Source organism: Oryctolagus cuniculus, chromosome 3, assembly GCF_051225735.1.
Source record: "Oryctolagus cuniculus isolate XC-2025 breed Fujian yellow rabbit chromosome 3, ASM5122573v1, whole genome shotgun sequence".
Lineage (NCBI taxonomy): Eukaryota > Metazoa > Chordata > Mammalia > Lagomorpha > Leporidae > Oryctolagus > Oryctolagus cuniculus.
The window spans coordinates 160,997,815-161,014,095 of NC_142869.1; the positions used below are offsets into that span (position 1 = coordinate 160,997,815).

The 16,281-nt window shown below is 41.6% G+C and overlaps 1 protein-coding gene across 35 annotated transcripts in view; it reads right to left on the bottom strand.

Moving 5' to 3' along the window:
• Nucleotides 1–15,808, bottom strand: part of POT1 (protection of telomeres 1) — a 131,926-nt gene extending 116,118 nt beyond the window's left edge. For 6 of the 35 annotated variants that reach the window (XR_016231779.1, XR_016231778.1, XM_070071275.2 and 3 more), the window contains exons 1-3: nt 15,553–15,808; nt 14,631–14,797; nt 951–1,008 (exon numbers count right to left, since the gene is read on the bottom strand). Coding sequence is in view for 3 of the 35 variants with exons in the window: in XM_089329509.1 (XP_089185635.1) it covers nt 951–1,008; nt 4,313–4,337 (83 nt within the window). In the remaining 32 variants the exon portion in view is untranslated. Of the gene's footprint in view, nt 1–950; nt 1,009–2,336; nt 2,446–3,047; nt 3,105–3,228; nt 3,301–3,988; nt 4,091–4,312; nt 4,465–4,857; nt 4,961–5,366; nt 5,477–9,011; nt 9,138–14,630; nt 14,801–15,552 lie in introns of those variants that run through there. The other 29 variants (XR_016231780.1, XM_070071281.2, XM_070071279.2 and 26 more) reach the window with 16 other exon arrangements.
• Nucleotides 15,809–16,281: the final 473 nt, after the last annotated feature.

Sequence of the window (16,281 nt, forward strand, 5' to 3'; positions counted from 1 at the left end):
CTGGAGAGTGAACCAGCAGACAGAAGACCTCTCTTTCCCTCTCTACCTCTTCTTTTCTCTCTGTGTAACTCTGACTTCCAAATAAGTAAATCTTAAAAAGAAAAAAAAAAAAGTAACATGTGGAATGTAAAATTAAGTTACTATGATATTTAGGTCACATCAGTGGAACTAGAAATATAGAAACCAACAGTCTATTGCAATGCTCTAGACAAGATGTTAAAGGAATATGAATTAGAAGAAATGGGGGGCCGGTGCTGCGGCTCAATAGGCTAATCCTCCACCTTGTGGCGCCGGCACACCAGGTTCTAGTCCCGGTCGGGGCACCGGATTCTGTCCCGGTTGCCCCTCTTCCAGGCCAGCTCTCTGCTATGGCCTGGGAGTGCAGTGGAGGATGGCCCAAGTGCTTGGGCCCTGCACCCCACGGGAGACCAGGAGAAGCACCTGGCTCCTGCCTTCGGATCAGCACGGTGCGCCGGCCGCAGCGGCCATTGGAGGGTGAACCAACGGCAAAAGGAAGACCTTTCTCTCTGTCTCTCTCACTGTCCACTCTGCCTGTAAAAAAAAAAAAAAAAAAAAAAAAAAAAAAAAAAAAAAAAAAAAAAAAGAAGGGAAGGATGGAGGATGGGAAGGATGAGGAGAGGTGTGTTAGAACAAAAATTAGTAAAAGAAAAACATTTCATTATACATATTTTTGTACTACTGTGAATGCATTACCTGTTAAAATCATTTACATGTAAGGGGTCTCCAAAAACCTCATGGAAAACTACATACTATGAAAAAACTATGCACTGATTGCAAAATTATTTTTCACTGAAATACAATCTTTTAATATTATTTTTTCACAAATGTCCTGAAGATCCCTCAAATGTACTTGTATATATACATAAAATTACATATCTGAAAATCAGATGAAAAATTATGCAGAAATACAATCTGTTTATACTATTTACCTTGTAGTCCAATCTTTAAAACAGCTGTGCCATTTCCAAGTTAAAAAGTTGGTTTTCCCTGAAATAAAAGAAAAATAGTTACCAAAAAACCTAAATAATTTCATTATTGTAACCTAAGTAAAAATTAGAATTTTAAAACAATTAAGATATAGGTAAAAATTAGAATTTGAAAATAATGAACAGTTTTAACTTTCAAGAAGTCCAATCATTGTATTTAAATAATAATTCAAAGACATGACATCCAGCTGAATTTGTTTTTCTAGGAAAAAAAAAAAAGGAAACAAAAATATTTTAGGTTCATAAATTTCTTAAAGCAATCATATAGATATAAAGATGAATTACATCAACTTTCCTATTACATTTTAGTTTGTAATATTTTTCTTAACAGCAAAAGAAAGACATTGTCTCCCAGAAAGGAATATAAATTTAATTAAGAAAACCTTAGAAATGTAAGGTGATAATTTCATAAATAAGGATGGTGTGGACAAATCCACAGATTAAGATACAAATAGTCGAGCCGGCGCCGTGGCTCAATAGGCTAATCCTCCACCTTGCGGCGCCGGCACACCGGGTTCTAGTCCCGGTCGGGGCGCCGGATTCTGTCCCGGTTGCCCCTCTTCCAGGCCAGCTCTCTGCTATGGCCAGGGAGTGCAGTGGAGGATGCCCCAGGTGCTTGGGCCCTGCACCCCATGGGAGACCAGGAAAAAGCACCTGGATCCTGGCTCCTGCCATCGGATCAGCGCGGTGCGCCGGCTGCAGCGGCGGCCATTGGAGGGTGAACCAACGGCAAAGGAAGACCTTTCTCTCTCTGTCTCTCTCTCTCACTGTCCACTCTGCCTGTCAAAAAAAAAAAAAAAAAAAAAAAGATACAAATAGTCTTTGTTCTGCTTCTGTAAACAACCAGGACTGCCAGGTCTCAGGCACGATTGTTTAATCTAGATGGTTTCTATGATTTCTTCTGGCTCTATTTCATGAATACATTATTGGACTCTTTGAAAGTTTCTGTTCAGAAATCTATTTAATAAAGTTTAAGACTAGATCTTGTAATAAAATATCCCCATACTAATATTCCCAATTTGAGATAACCAAATAATATAAGTTGTACTTATCAGATAGAAATCAATTTAACTTACATTTTTTATAAGAATTATAAGTAAATAAAATACAGCTATGAGTAACATATGCACATTCAAAAGTTAAAATAAATACATGTATTTAAAAAAGTCTGTGGAAATGGGTATTGTGAAAAAACTGCAGAAATTTAAAAACATTTTATAGTAAAACACATTTACTTTTATTTTTCCATGAACTTTTTAATGTACTTTTAGAGTTCCACATAGGAGGTCAAAAGCTAGAAAGAAGGATTTAGAAAGCTGGGTAACTTACAAGTTTCAACTTGTCTTAACCCATCAGAGTTGAGGGCATCCAACTAAGGAAACCTCCAAGGAGATAAGGGAGGCAAGTGCTTCCCTTACCTGAGGTAAATAGCAAATGAGTCAAACATGGGCAAGAAAAATTCATCTGGGCCTGGAGTGGTAGTGTAGTGGGCTAAGCCTACACCTGCGGTGCCGAAATCCCATATGAGCCCCAATTCATGTCCCAGCTGCTCCTCTTACAATCCAGTTCTCTGCTATGGCCTGGGAAAGCAGAAGATGCTCCAAGTGCTGGAACCCCTGCACCCATGTGGGAGATCCAGAAGAAGCTCCTGACTCGCTTTCGATACACCCAGTTCCAGTCGTTGAGGCCATGTGTGGAGTGAACTAGAGGATAGAAGACCTTTTTCTGTCTTTCCCTCCATCTGTAACTCTCTCAAATAAATGAAATCTTTTAAAAAAAATTCATCTAATATTTTTAATGAATGTCTAAAGAACAAGGTTGGGATCGTAAAAACATGTGGAGCCCCTGGAAGCATTCCTCTACACAGACACCATATGGTTCATGCCAAGAGGTGGGCTTGCATGGCAGCAGTTACTATAAGAAAAGGCAGGAAACCCTACCGGAATCTCCTCATCTTTCATTCAAAACAACAGCCTTAAAATGCTGGGAAAAGGGCTACAAGTCCTTCAATGTTAGAGATCTGATGAAAACTCACTGTACCTAGAAAGAAGAAACAGAAAATCTTCTACCCCAGCTTCAGATGGGCAGGAAACCTATTTAGTATTAAGGCTAGGACTTACAGCTGGGATCAGGGCAAGATCACTGAGAAGACCCCACTGCTTTCAGAGAGAGGCTTAATCAAAAGCTAATAGCACCGAATAAAAAATAACAGAACACAGACCTTACAAGAGGCAAAGCACAAGGAAAAGATGTAAAACTGAGGATAGAGAAGACAATGAATAAAATCTTCCAGCACAGTCTCCAATCTACTGACAAAGTTGCTCTAGAGGAAGTTCAAGCCTATAGTGCATTTAAGAAACTACCTAACAGATTTCATACCCAGGCCTACTCCTGATTAGATTCACCCAAGGTACCACACTAAAGTGCTAACATAAAAAAAAGGCCTGCACATTTCCAGGAATAAAAACTATTTATCCCAGTTTCACTGTCCTACTCTAGAAGTATGACTTTCAATAACATATTAAGCAGCATATAAAAAAGGCAAGAAAAAATACACTGCAGAGCACCAAACTATCTAAAGACCCACAATAAAGTTAAATGAGATTAATTAAATGCAAAGCAGGTGTATTTTGTTCTTTAGTGCGTGATTCAATTAAAAAACCTGAGCAAAAGAAGAGAATGACCAGAAACAGAAGCAGCTATATTTACTGGAATAAGACATTGTGGTTTAATAACAATAGAAAAGGAACAAAACACTTAGGCACCTAGAGAGAACTCCAGCACCTGAAAAAGGAATTCCAGAACTTGGAAAGGGAACTCCTTAGACTTCAGGAGGCACAGGAGAGTGGAAGTACAAATGAACTCTGTCTTCCAGAACTACTCCAGAAGGTTTCTACTACCCTAAAGCAAAACTCACTGACACTGCTCTCACAAACTGCTGAGGCTTTGAAAGTAAACTGAGACTACATATCACCCCCTACCTGAGGGCTCTCACTCCTGCACCTTCCATGCAGAATATCTCCCCCATGCCCTCCACAACTAGGGCGAATGAACTGATCAAGCAGCAGATTTAACCAACTCCCCTCAGACCACCTTTTTGAAAACAAAGACTAAGCTTGTTATGGGTTAGGTTTAGGGCCTAAATTAATTTTTCCAGGTTCCTGTCTTTTATTTAGAAAATTCTAAATACAGGCCCAAACATGGCATGCACTGTGATAAACTTTATTTACAAAGTGAGAAAAATACACAGACCCATTAGGGCTTTATTAAGGGAGAATAGGATCAAAGAAAGGTAATTTACATACCCTGCTCTGCTCCTCCTGAGTCCATGTAGAGGAGAGAGAACAAGTCTACTCTTCCTAGCCTTTTATGCACTTAGAAAAACGGATGTGTTTATGTGGTCCCACCCCCACGTCCCAGGGGAAGAGAAAGTACTTCCTGGGGAGGGGGGGTCTGCTGATTGACAGGTAGGTGAACATGGCAAAGGAGATGTGGCTTCTGGTTCATGAACTTAAAATTATCTAAGCTGTCCTACATCAAACTGAATTAGAGGGAGTGAACAGGGGCCATAAGGGCATAAAAGAAGAGACAAGAGACCCTGTTAACCCAGGATCCCTAATTAACCTATGTGATTCATGTATGTTCACTCCCCGAACAATTATAAACCCTGCCTTCAGGTGTGGAAAGTGTGGCCCTTAAGATTGTGCTTCTTGGATAAAATGCAGAAATTAACCACAACAATACTGTAATATGCACCCAGGGGTAGTTAACAAGAAACATTCAAGAAGAGAACAGAACACCTTTGGTTGATACTGAAGCCCTCAGTTACATATTGTCTCAACAGTTTTACCTGTAACGGGAGCTATCCCATTAGAAAAGCAGTTTGAGGCCGGCAGTTGAGGCACCTTGCGGTGCCGGCACACCGGGTTCTAGTCCCGGTCGGGGCGCCGGATTCTGTCCCGGTTACCCCTCTTCCAGGCCAGCTCTCTGCTGCGGCCAGGGAGTGCAGTGGAGGATGGCCCATGTCCTTGGGCCCTGCATCCCATGGGAGACCAGGATAAGTACCTGGCTCCTGCCATCGGATCAGCGTGGTGCGCCGGCTGCAGCGTGCTGGCCACGGCAGCCATTGGAGGGTGAACCAACGGCAAAAGGAAGACCTTTCTCTCTGTCTCTCTCTCACTGTCCACTTTGCCTGTCCAAAAAAAAAAAAAAAAAAAAAAAAAAAGGGCAGTTTGAAATGTGTCCTTGCCTTAGCTAAAGTGAGAAAAGAAAAATGGAGCTTGAGTTAAAGAACAAGCTTTGGAAATTAAAACGTGACAGAGCAAGGGCCAAAGCCTTCCATCCATTTTGGTCTCTCACCTGCACGATAGCAAGCCGGCCCCAGAATTTCCCAGCAATCTCCTTCAGCTGGCTCAGCCCAGCCCAGCCCTTCTAGCTCAGCCCCACCCTGCCCTGACCAGCCCTGCCCTGATTCAACTGTAGGACACACCACTATCTGAAGAATGCAGCCATCAGCCTAAGCTTTCCAATCCCTCCCAAGCCACTCCACCCCAAGGTCTTCCAGCTCTCTTGGCAGCCCAGGTTTAGCCCAGACTCCTATGCCCTTCCCAATTTACACAGTGCTATATAAGTCACTAGTTTGTAATAGAAGGTTCCCTCTCTCCCCTGTGTGTTTGTTGCTAACTCTCTGCCATGGTGCGTTAACCTGGGAGTGGGCCCCTCCTAGTCTTATTCTCTGAATAAACCTGGTCTGGCTTTGAGTTTGTGTTCTGTCTCCTCTTTCCTTACAAAAGGTAACTGAACTGGGGCCAGTGTTGTGGCAAGTGGGTAAAGTTGCTACCTGTGGGGAGCAACTCGGACTAGACTAAGTTACTGGAATTAAGACTTATTCTATGCATCTGCTCTCCCACAATATGGCGCTGGGAGAGGAGGAAACAGCTTCTACGCAGCTGCCTCCAGTTCAACCAATAAACTGTAGGACCTGCTCCTGATTGGAGGAGAGCAGCATACTCGGCATGTGGGTAGCAGAGTTGGGATTGGCGGAAGAGGACTATAAAGGAGGAGAGAGACAACATGCACCAGGAACATCTGAGGGAACACCTGTGCAGTCCCCGAGAGAGCCGGCCAGCGGTGTGCCGCTCCCCCACGGAAGTGGGGAATGTGGCAGGGGGAACCGCCCTTCCACGGAGGTGGAAGGGTCGGTAGCCAACCCGGGAAGAACCAGCAGCAAACCCTGGGAGGGCCGAGCAGACAGAACAACGCAGGGTCCTGTGTCGTTCCTCCGCGAAGACGGGGAGCGACACTACCTGCGATACTGCCATCCCAAATGGGTGCCCGTTCTAGTCCCAGCTGCTCTACTTCCTATTTAGCTCCCTGCTAATGGCCTGGGAAAAGCAGAAGGTTCAAGTACTTTAGGCCCCTGCCACCCACATAGGGGACTTGGAAAAAGCTTCTGGCTCCTGGCTTTGATCTGGCCCAGCGCTGGCCATTGTGACTTTTTGTGGGAGTGAATCAGTAGATGGAAGATATCTGCGTGTGTGTGTGTGTGTGTGTGTGTGTGTGTGTAATTCTGACTTTCAAATAAATCTTTTAAAATATAAAAATAAAAAAGGTAACTGAACATTGAGACTTCCAGAGTGATTCATATCCCCAGAGTTATGTGTTTACAATTCAATAGGAGATAAAAACAAGAGCCATTTATATCCTAAATGACATGTTTGTATTAGAGATGAGGTTTTTTCCTTCCCTCAGAAGTGATGGGTCAAGCTGGAGAACTGTGCTGTAACTCTCAAGTTCATCATTTTGGGCTCATTTCCTGCTGTGCAAGACATCCATTTTCACATGCAGGGAAACATGCGGCCTTCCGTGCATCATCCTGAATGGAGAGGATAGGTGAGGAGGAATTGCAGAGATAAGCTGAAATGCAGTGATTTCTGAGAATAAGTCTGCCTCCACTTGGGTAGGAGGGTACGTACGTGGGAAAAATTAGTATGTCCTAAGGTTGTATTTATGAAAGGCATGCAAATAAATAAATAGGGGCTGGTGCTGTGGCTTAGCAGGTAAAGCCACCACTGCAGTGCCAGTAACCCATATGGGCACCGGTTCGAATCCCAGCTGCTCTACTTTCAATCCAGCTCTCTGCTATGGCCTGGGAAAGCAATAGAAGATGGCCCAAGTCCTTTGGTCCCTGCACCCTTGTGGGAGACTCAGAAGAAGCTCTTGGCTCCTGGCTTCAGATCAGCACAGCTCTGACTGTTCAGCGGCCAACTGGGGAGTAAACCAGTGGATAACAGAAGACCTCTCTCTCTGCGTAACTCTGACTTTCAAATAAATAAATAAATCTTTAAAATAAATAAATAAATCTTTTAAAAAAAGAAATGCTTGTTTTCAGGATGAAAATGAATTAATATGGGGGCCGGCACTGTGGAACAGTGTGTTCAAGCCCTGGCCTGAAGTGCTGGCATCCCACATGGGCACCAGCTCTAGTCCCAGCTACTCCTCTTCCAATCCAGCTCTCTGCTATGGCCTGGGAAGGCAATAGAGGATGGCTCAAGTCCTTGGGCCCCTGCACCCACATAGGAGACCCAGAAGAAGCTCTTCACTCCTGGTTTCAGATCGGCGCAGCTCCAGCTATTGTGGCCATCTGGGGAGTGAACCAGAGGATGCAAGACCTCTCTCTCTGGCTCTACCTCTCTCTGTAACTCTTTCAAATAAATAAAATAATTATTTAAAAAAAATGAATTAATATGGATACTAAAACTGTAACACCCCACTGTTACAGGCTGAACTGTGTTCCTCTAAAATTCATTATGAAGAAACACCTTGACTGTAGGGCCTCCACTTTAGAGCATGAAGACTCCGTCTTGTGAAAGCACACCCCACTGTGAGACTATGGTCTAAAACTCATACAATAACAGTACACTGCATTCCACTTGCAGAGCACAGAAAGTCCGCAGTATGCTCACCCAAGCCTAAAACAGGCTGCATATGGGTTAATGTTATGATAGCAATTTGTCTGTTGTCAAGATTGTAATTGATACTGGTTTCACATAGGCCTTGGATCAACTTGACCCTAGTACCCATGTATTCCCTCCCTCCCCCAATCCTAACAACCATGTATTCCACCTCCCCTCCTTGGGGTTTTTGCTTTTATAAACACTGTTGCTCTGAGCTTCTAGGTGGAAAGTTCTTCAAGGCATGAGCCCGCTCTCCACCTCTGGCAGTAAAGGACCCTCAAATTTTTATCAACGTGTAGCGCGCCTCTGCTTGCACTGGCTCAGATACAACAATTAACTTTAGTTCCAACCACAATATCTCAGAATCATACTATATTTGGCCATAGGGCCTTTAAAGAAGTAAGTATGTTAAAAAAAAAAAAAAAAAAAAGAGGCCAGTAGTGTGGGCCCTCACACTACTCCTTACAAGAGGCAGAGGACATGACAGGGGCTCATGATTGCAGAGTCAAGCAGAAAGGCCTCAGAAGAATCCAGACCTGCTGACACCTTGATCTTGATTTTCTAGTTTCCAGAACTTAAGAGAAAAAAAATGTTTAAGGAACCTAGTTTGTAGTGTTTTGTCATGGCAACCCTAGAAAAACTTACACACTCATTTCAAAAATTAGGGTAGTTCTAAGTTTAGTGCCCCACAGCTGTGACAGAAACCCTTGGTATACAGTATGCACTTGGGACTGTCTCCATGGGACATGGAAAAGAAAGGAGAAGCAATGCAAATACTAAGTTCATGTTGTTTGTGATATTAAGCAATAAATAAGTTATTGCCTATAATGTATGTATTAAACTATGATACAGGCCGGCGCCACGGCTCACTAGGCTAATCCTCCGCCTGCGGCGCCAGTACCCTGGGGTTCCAGTCCCAATTGGGACACCGGATTCTGTTCTGGTTGCTCCTCTTCCAGTCCAGCTCTCTGCTGTGTCCCGGGAGTGCAGTGGAGGATGGCCCAAGTGCTTGGGCCCTGCACCCAGATGGGAAACCAGGAGGAAGCACCTGGCTCTTGGCTTCGGATCGGCACAGCATGCCAGCCGCAACGCACCAGCTGTAGCAGCCACTTGGGGGGTGAACCAACAGAAGGAAGACCTTTCTCTTTGTCTTTCTCTCTCTCACTAACTCTGCCTGTCAAAAAAAAAAAAAAAAAAACCTATGATATAAACTTATATAACGGCAATATTAAGCTATATAAACCTATTTGAACCTCTTATAGCTGAATCTACTAAGGTGGAGATCAATCTAGCAGCTACACTATACACTGTTGTCTAGAAACTAATTGCTTATTTGACATTTAACCAAATATGTGGGGAGCAACTGGGACTAGGCTAAGTTAAAGGAATTAAGACTTATTCTATGCATCTGCTCTCCCACAATATGGCGCTGGGAGAGGAGTAAACAACTTCTACACAGCTGCCTCCAGTTCAACCAATAAACTGTAGGACCTGCTCCTGATTGGAGGAGAGCAGCGTGCTCGGCGTGTGGGCAGCAGAGTTGGGATTGGTGGAAGAGGACTATAAAGGTGGAGAGAGACAACATGCACCAGGAACATCTAGGGGGAACACCTGAGGAACACCTGTGCAGCCCCCGAGAGAGCCGGCCGGCGGTGTGCCGCTCCCCCGCGGAGGTGGAAGGGTCGGTAGCCAACCCGGGAAGAACTAGCAGCAAACCCGGGGACGGCCGACCAGACGAAAGAACAGCGCAGGGTCCTGTGTCGTTCCTCCACGAAGACGGGGAGCGACAAAATAAAAGAAAAATCTATGTTCACATAAAAATCTGTAGATAGAAGAAAAAAGAAAAAAATTTGTAGAAAGAAATTTACAGTGATTTACTCACCATCTCTCTCTCTCTCTCTCACACACACACACACACACTCAAACTGGAAAGACTCCTACATTAAGGTGTGCACAAAGAGGCCATGATAAAATTCTTGTCACCAATAGGAAGGAATACTACTAATAAACACATCCTCAAAAAAACCTCAAATGCATCATGCTAAGTCAAAGGAGGCAGACTCAAAAGGGGACACATTGTATGATTCCATCTGCCAGGTATTCCTGAAAAGCAATATGCTATCGGAAAATTAGTTAAGTTGTTGTGAGTAGTTAGCATGAGGGTGGCAGCTGACTATAAAATTTTGGAAGATGATAAATTATTTGATTATGATTATGGTTATATGTTTTTATACAACCGTCAAAATTCACAGATTGTACCCCAGAGGTAAGAAACGTCTGGCTTTAATGCCATATAAGGTCAGTGAAATCATTTGGTCTGGTCCTACCAAGACAACTGCAGGTAGGACTGAAAAATCAATAAATGTATAGCAGGCTAATTTATAAGTTGAAAATTTTGTAGGGCCCACACATGATTATAAATATGCAAATGGTCCTTGGCAGAAAGAAGTTTTCCCACCCCTACTGCACACTAAAAATACTGAATTTAGCCATAAAATGCACTTAATAAAATTAAGAAACACAAATAAGAATATCTAAAGGTTAGAAAAGGATATATGGTATACAAACTGTTACAAAATGAGATCTTCATTAAGATACATAAGAAGCAAATCAAACTTATGTTTTGAAATGAGCATTATACCTAACAATTTGCTAACCATGAGAAACAAGTAAAAGCTACTTCCTAGTTTTAAGCACATTGGATACTAACATGAAAAGATTTATTAAAGTAATGCAAACAAAATGTGAAAACTGAATCCATTAATATAGGTATGAACAAAAATAAATACATTTACCATACTACTTCATCAGGAGAAAAAACAAATTCACTGCCTTAATATTTAATGCTTCTAAAGCAAGCACACAAAACAATAGAAACATGTTAAAACTAGAAGCAGCTTAGGAATAATCATTAAAGAACTGTCAAAAAATTCTATTCACAGAACTTTATTTATAAATACACGTATATAAGAAATTGCATAGCAATCAATCAAATCCAAAATGAGTATTTGCTAAGAAGTTAAATGCAATTAGGCAGAAAAAAAGCAACTGTAGTTCAGAAAATCTTATTTCATATTAAAGAAAATCCTAGGGAAATGGATAATAGAAAAAGAAAATATATAACAAATCAATGTCTATTTGGAAAATACTAATTAGAAGGGTAAAACTAAATGTAGCCTTCTATCCGTCTATCAAACTCACTTTACAAAGTACCTCACCTCTTCCATATTGTTCTCTCCTTAGCCCTTAACTAAAATTTACAGTAACATCAACAACAACAAAAAAATCCACTGAATATGCATAACTGCATACTGGGTATGCATAGAAGATATTCAGTGAACTTCAAGTCAGATCCATAGAAAGTATTCCATCTGAAAATCACCTTTGTCAAAACACACAAAACAGAACAAAACTGAGAAAAAAGAAACAGGTCCTCAAAGATCTGTGGGACAGTATCAAACATCCTCACGAATGATCATACATGGAACTGACATCTGGAAAGAAAAGGAGTAATGTGGCAGAAAAAATATTCCAAGAAATATTAGCCAGTAAGTTCCCAAATTTAACGAAAAACATTGACTTCTGTTTATAAGGAGTTGTTACCCACAAGAAGGAGAAATTCAAAGAAAAAAATACACCCAAGCACATGTCAATCCAACTGCTAAAAACAAAACACAAAACAGAAAGCAGGTAGAGAGAAAAAACAGTATCATTACATAGAAAACAATGAAAGCCACAAGCAATGTAATGATACCTTTAAAATGCTAAAACAAATAAAAATCAATGTGGAAGTCTATATCCAATTAAATAGACATCAAAACAAGAAATGCAAGAGAATATTTCTCAATATTAAGGGAAATTATACCGATGGAAACTCAGATCTACAGGTAAAAACGAAAATGTCCAGAAACCGTGAATATGTCAGCCAATAGTTCTTCCTTCTCTTTATTTCCTTAAAATTTCACGGTTTAACACAAAAATAACAGTGTAGAGTTTGTAATACACATAAAACATATAACAGCTCAAAGAACAAAACAGTGGGTAAGCAGAATTTTATTGCTATAAGATTCTTAGGTTTGTTAAGCAGAAAGAATAAATCAGAACATCAGAAGTGTCACTTGGGAAGTAATGTAAGAGCTTTGAAATGACTTTAATTAGTGAAAGACATATAGTTAGTACTAACCTAACCCCTAAAGAAAATAACAAAACAGGTATTGCTCAAAACCAACAGAGAAAATTTAGAATTAAAAAAAAAAAAAAAACTTAATTAGTCCAAAGAACTTATGGTTGATTAACATTTGGTTTTTGCTACTGACAATTTACAATGATTGTATTCAACTTCACCATTCATTACTGGTGACCTCATGAAAACTGTTATCAAGTTTGAGACAAAAATTCTATTTAAGATTTTTCACGTATAACTGTAAGATTTATAACAATTCTCAAATCAGCTTCAGCTTCCATAAGATTCAGTACTTGTTTTTCCTCCACTAATTATGTAAGTCCTACAGTATGTGGAACAGGGTATAGTCAAATCCTGATTCAACTTCAGGCTCCATAACTTTCTGCCAGACTTCCCAAAAGGCAAGAGTGTTCTGGAAAACCATTCCTATACAAAGGGCATTAGTGATATTCCTATACATGGAACTGATCACAATCCACATAAATATACCTCACTAACCCAAAACTAAATCTATTCCATAAGTGAACTTTCTCTTAGCTAGATTCCAAAAAAGAAAATGTTGGCTGCTCCAATACCACTTTGGATGAGAGGAAATGTGATGGAGGGGAGGTCAAAATAGAAGAGATTGCAGCCTTAAACATCTATGTGTAAAGTATCTTACTTCTATGTAAATTCATTTCTAAAGTCCCCAACAGGGTTCCAAAATGGTTTATGCAAATGAAGAAGCCTTGAAGCTTGTGCTTCATTAAGTTCTAGTGATAAGACTATGGCACATCATTCTCACTGAAAACTCAGAAACAAGGCACATTGGGACTGCTTTTACCCAAAAGGATGAGAATATACAATCTGTCATCCTGGAAGTTCCAGTTGAACTTTCCTGTTCTAACAAGTCTGAATCAAAAACTCTCTCATGTTCATACAGCACAATGCTAATATCATACTTATTAAATTGTATTAGAGATTCAGTCATGGGTCAAATTCAACAAAAATGTGATCACCTTGAGTCTAGTGACTATATTTATTCATCTTTTTACTGCAGAATCTTATCAAGAATAAATCAAAATCTGTTTACCAAATAAATGCTGAATAATGAGAGGTACCCCAAAAAAGTTTGCAGAGCAAACTGCTGAAATCTTTCTGTGGACTGTCACCTAGAAAGCTATTCATCTCATAGACCAAATCAATTGGACTTGGATCATGTGCATCAAAGTCTGTTTTTGTTTTAGTCAACTGATACAACATTATGCCATTCTTTTGTTCTTTTTCTATACATTCCTTTTTATATCTATTCAAGAAATGTCTTGAAAATTAAACAGTAGCCTTCTTTTCAACACTCTGTCTCTGAAGATGTTTGCAACAAATCATGCTTCAAAAACAGTAATCTCCAACAATTGAAAAATTCACTTCTGCCTACCTAAACCTAGCTTTACCAGCCAAATTGAAGCATGATAAAGGAAAATTTATTGTTACTTAATACATTTATTCTGACTAAAATCTGAACACTTTGGAAAACTTCCCAAGACTCCTTAAAAATGAATGGACTTGTGTGTCCTGGGCTTAGGCCATGCATTCTGCACTGAACACACTTTATATTAACAGGGGCGAGCCGGCGCCGTGGCTCAATAGGCTAATCCTCCACCTTGCGGCGCCGGCACACCGGGTTCTAGTCCCGGTTGGGGCGCCGGATTCTGTCCCGGTTGCCCCTCTTCCAGGCCAGCTCTCTGCTATGGCCAGGGAGTGCAGTGGAGGATGGCCCAGGTGCTTGGGCCCTGCACCCCATGGGAGACCAGGAAAAGCACCTGGATCCTGGCTCCTGCCATCGGATCAGTGCGGTGCGCCGGCTGCAGCGGCGGCCATTGGAGGGTGAACCAACGGCAAAGGAAGACCTTTCTCTCTCTGTCTCTCTCTCTCACTGTCCACTCTGCCTGTCAAAAATAAAAAATAAAAAAAATAAAAAAAAAAAAAAAAAAACAGGGGCCAGCACTATGGTGTAGTGGGTTTAGCCAATGTTTGCAACAATGACTAAATGACTCCTGAGCCTGCATCTTCTGTGCCAAGTTGAGTCCCAGCCACTTTAGTTCCAATACAGTTTCCTGCTAAATGTGGCTGGGAAGATGGCCCAAGAAGTTGGCTCTCTGCCATTCACATGGGAGACAAGCACCAAGTTCTTGGCTCTTAGCATCAGCCTGATCCAGCCCCAGCTGTTGCCACCATTTGAGGCTGAACCAGCAGGTGGAAGATCTCTCTCTCTCTCTCTCTCTCTACCTCTCCATCTGTCTCTGTTAAGCTGCCTTTCAAATAATAAACAAATCATTTTAGAAAATAAAACTTTTTTTTACAGAGTCTGATTATTTACATTGCAATAAGAATAATATTTTGAAACATTAAATCTCAAATGTATGACAATGATAAAACCAATGCCTAGACCATTCTTTAGCATTCTTCTAAGAAAAAAAGAAAAACATGAGTCATGCAAATTCTTACCTGGATATATTTCTTGCTACAATCACAACCAAGCTGTAGGAATCTGAAATCTACTTCGTGGAATTTACTCAGCAGCTGAACCTCGGGCACCCCACTGACTTCTTTTATTAATTCAAGTGGCATATCAGTTCAGCATCACCAGCTTCAGCCAGGGAGTTGACAGCTTGCTGCTGAAGACACAAAAGATTAGTGTTTTATCTAAAACGTAATTAATAATTTGCTTTAAGTCTGACTTGGTTTTCCTTTCCTTTAAATATCATTTCCGGATGGGGGAGGGAGGAGGCCGGATTATTTTTCAATACATGGCACTCTTCTAAGCAATTTAAAATTAACCATCTTCTAGTTAGCGTTTGTATATATAATACTTCCAAAAAGCCCGTTTTAAGGCCTGTGAAAACTTCACCATCAAAGTCTTTAACACTGTCCTTTTGAAAAATGTTCGGGGTGGGGTGGGGGACAGAAAAGTTTGAGCTTTGGTTTTACTCTCCTTGACTGTTGTAATGCTACTTAGGCAAACTGCGCATCAAAAGCCTTTTAGTCCCAAGATATATCAGTCGTCTCCTTCCCCCGGCCCTAAATAATCCAAATCATCAAAATGACGTTAATCTGTATATTGTAGAATCCGATCATGACACTGACGTTAACTTAAAACTGTGCGCTGCAGGTTCGAGCTTACTTCTCAAAACCTCCTGACCGTCCCTGAAGAGAGGGATTGGATTTTCTCTCTCTAAAGGGCAGGGTAAGATGTTAAACGCACGAACGAGGAGGGTTTCTCCGCAGTAACTACATCAACTGTTGATCTAAGCATATCAACATCTTCACAATTCCAACTCAGGCCTGACCCGCTACGTACCCACGCATGGACAAAAAGAAAAAAAATAAAAAACAAAACTTTAACCCCACTCCCTAGGAATTCACTCACCCGCACGCTACTAACAAAACTAGGAAGAGTTGACACAGGCGCATCCGTGACGTCACACGCACAGCGCGGGCCGCCCAGCTCTCGCGCATGCGTGCTCGGTCGTCAGGGCTGAACCGCGGCTCGCGTACTTCCTACAGTCCTCAGGCCGAAAGGCGGAGAGAAAGCAGCGCCAGTGGGCCGGCCGGGCCGCCATCCAGGCCCCGCCCCGGCTGTTCCAGTCCGCGCGAAGTTTCTCCTTTCCCTTTAGCCCCGCCCCTCGTCGACGTCTGTCATTCTCAGGAGGAGGCTCCGCCCAGGGGAACTGGAGTTGGTGGCGGCGGGATTCCTAAACCTGTAATCAGAGATCTTTCCTAACCTCTAAGCCGGGGTGGAGATAGCTTTGGGGAAATTTAAAACCCAGGGGTTTACGCTCTTCCTTTCACGTCCATTGCTCTTTTCCCCAAAAGTTAAGCACTCGGATGCGAGCCTCACGGGAGATGTTTACAGGATAATTTAAGTTATTGATAGTTTTGAAAAGCAGTTTCCTGGCATTGGTATTATTACACCGATGAGTTATTCTATTTTCCAGACATTTGATTAAGCTTCTCGTAGGATTTTGGTTTTGTGGTATAGTTAGTGAAATGTACTTTTAAATGTGACCTGCTAATTCCCCGTATATGCCTTCAGCATTTGATTTAAGTGAAACTACCCGAATATGACGCTGTAAAGAGTCACCCGAATATTTCCAAG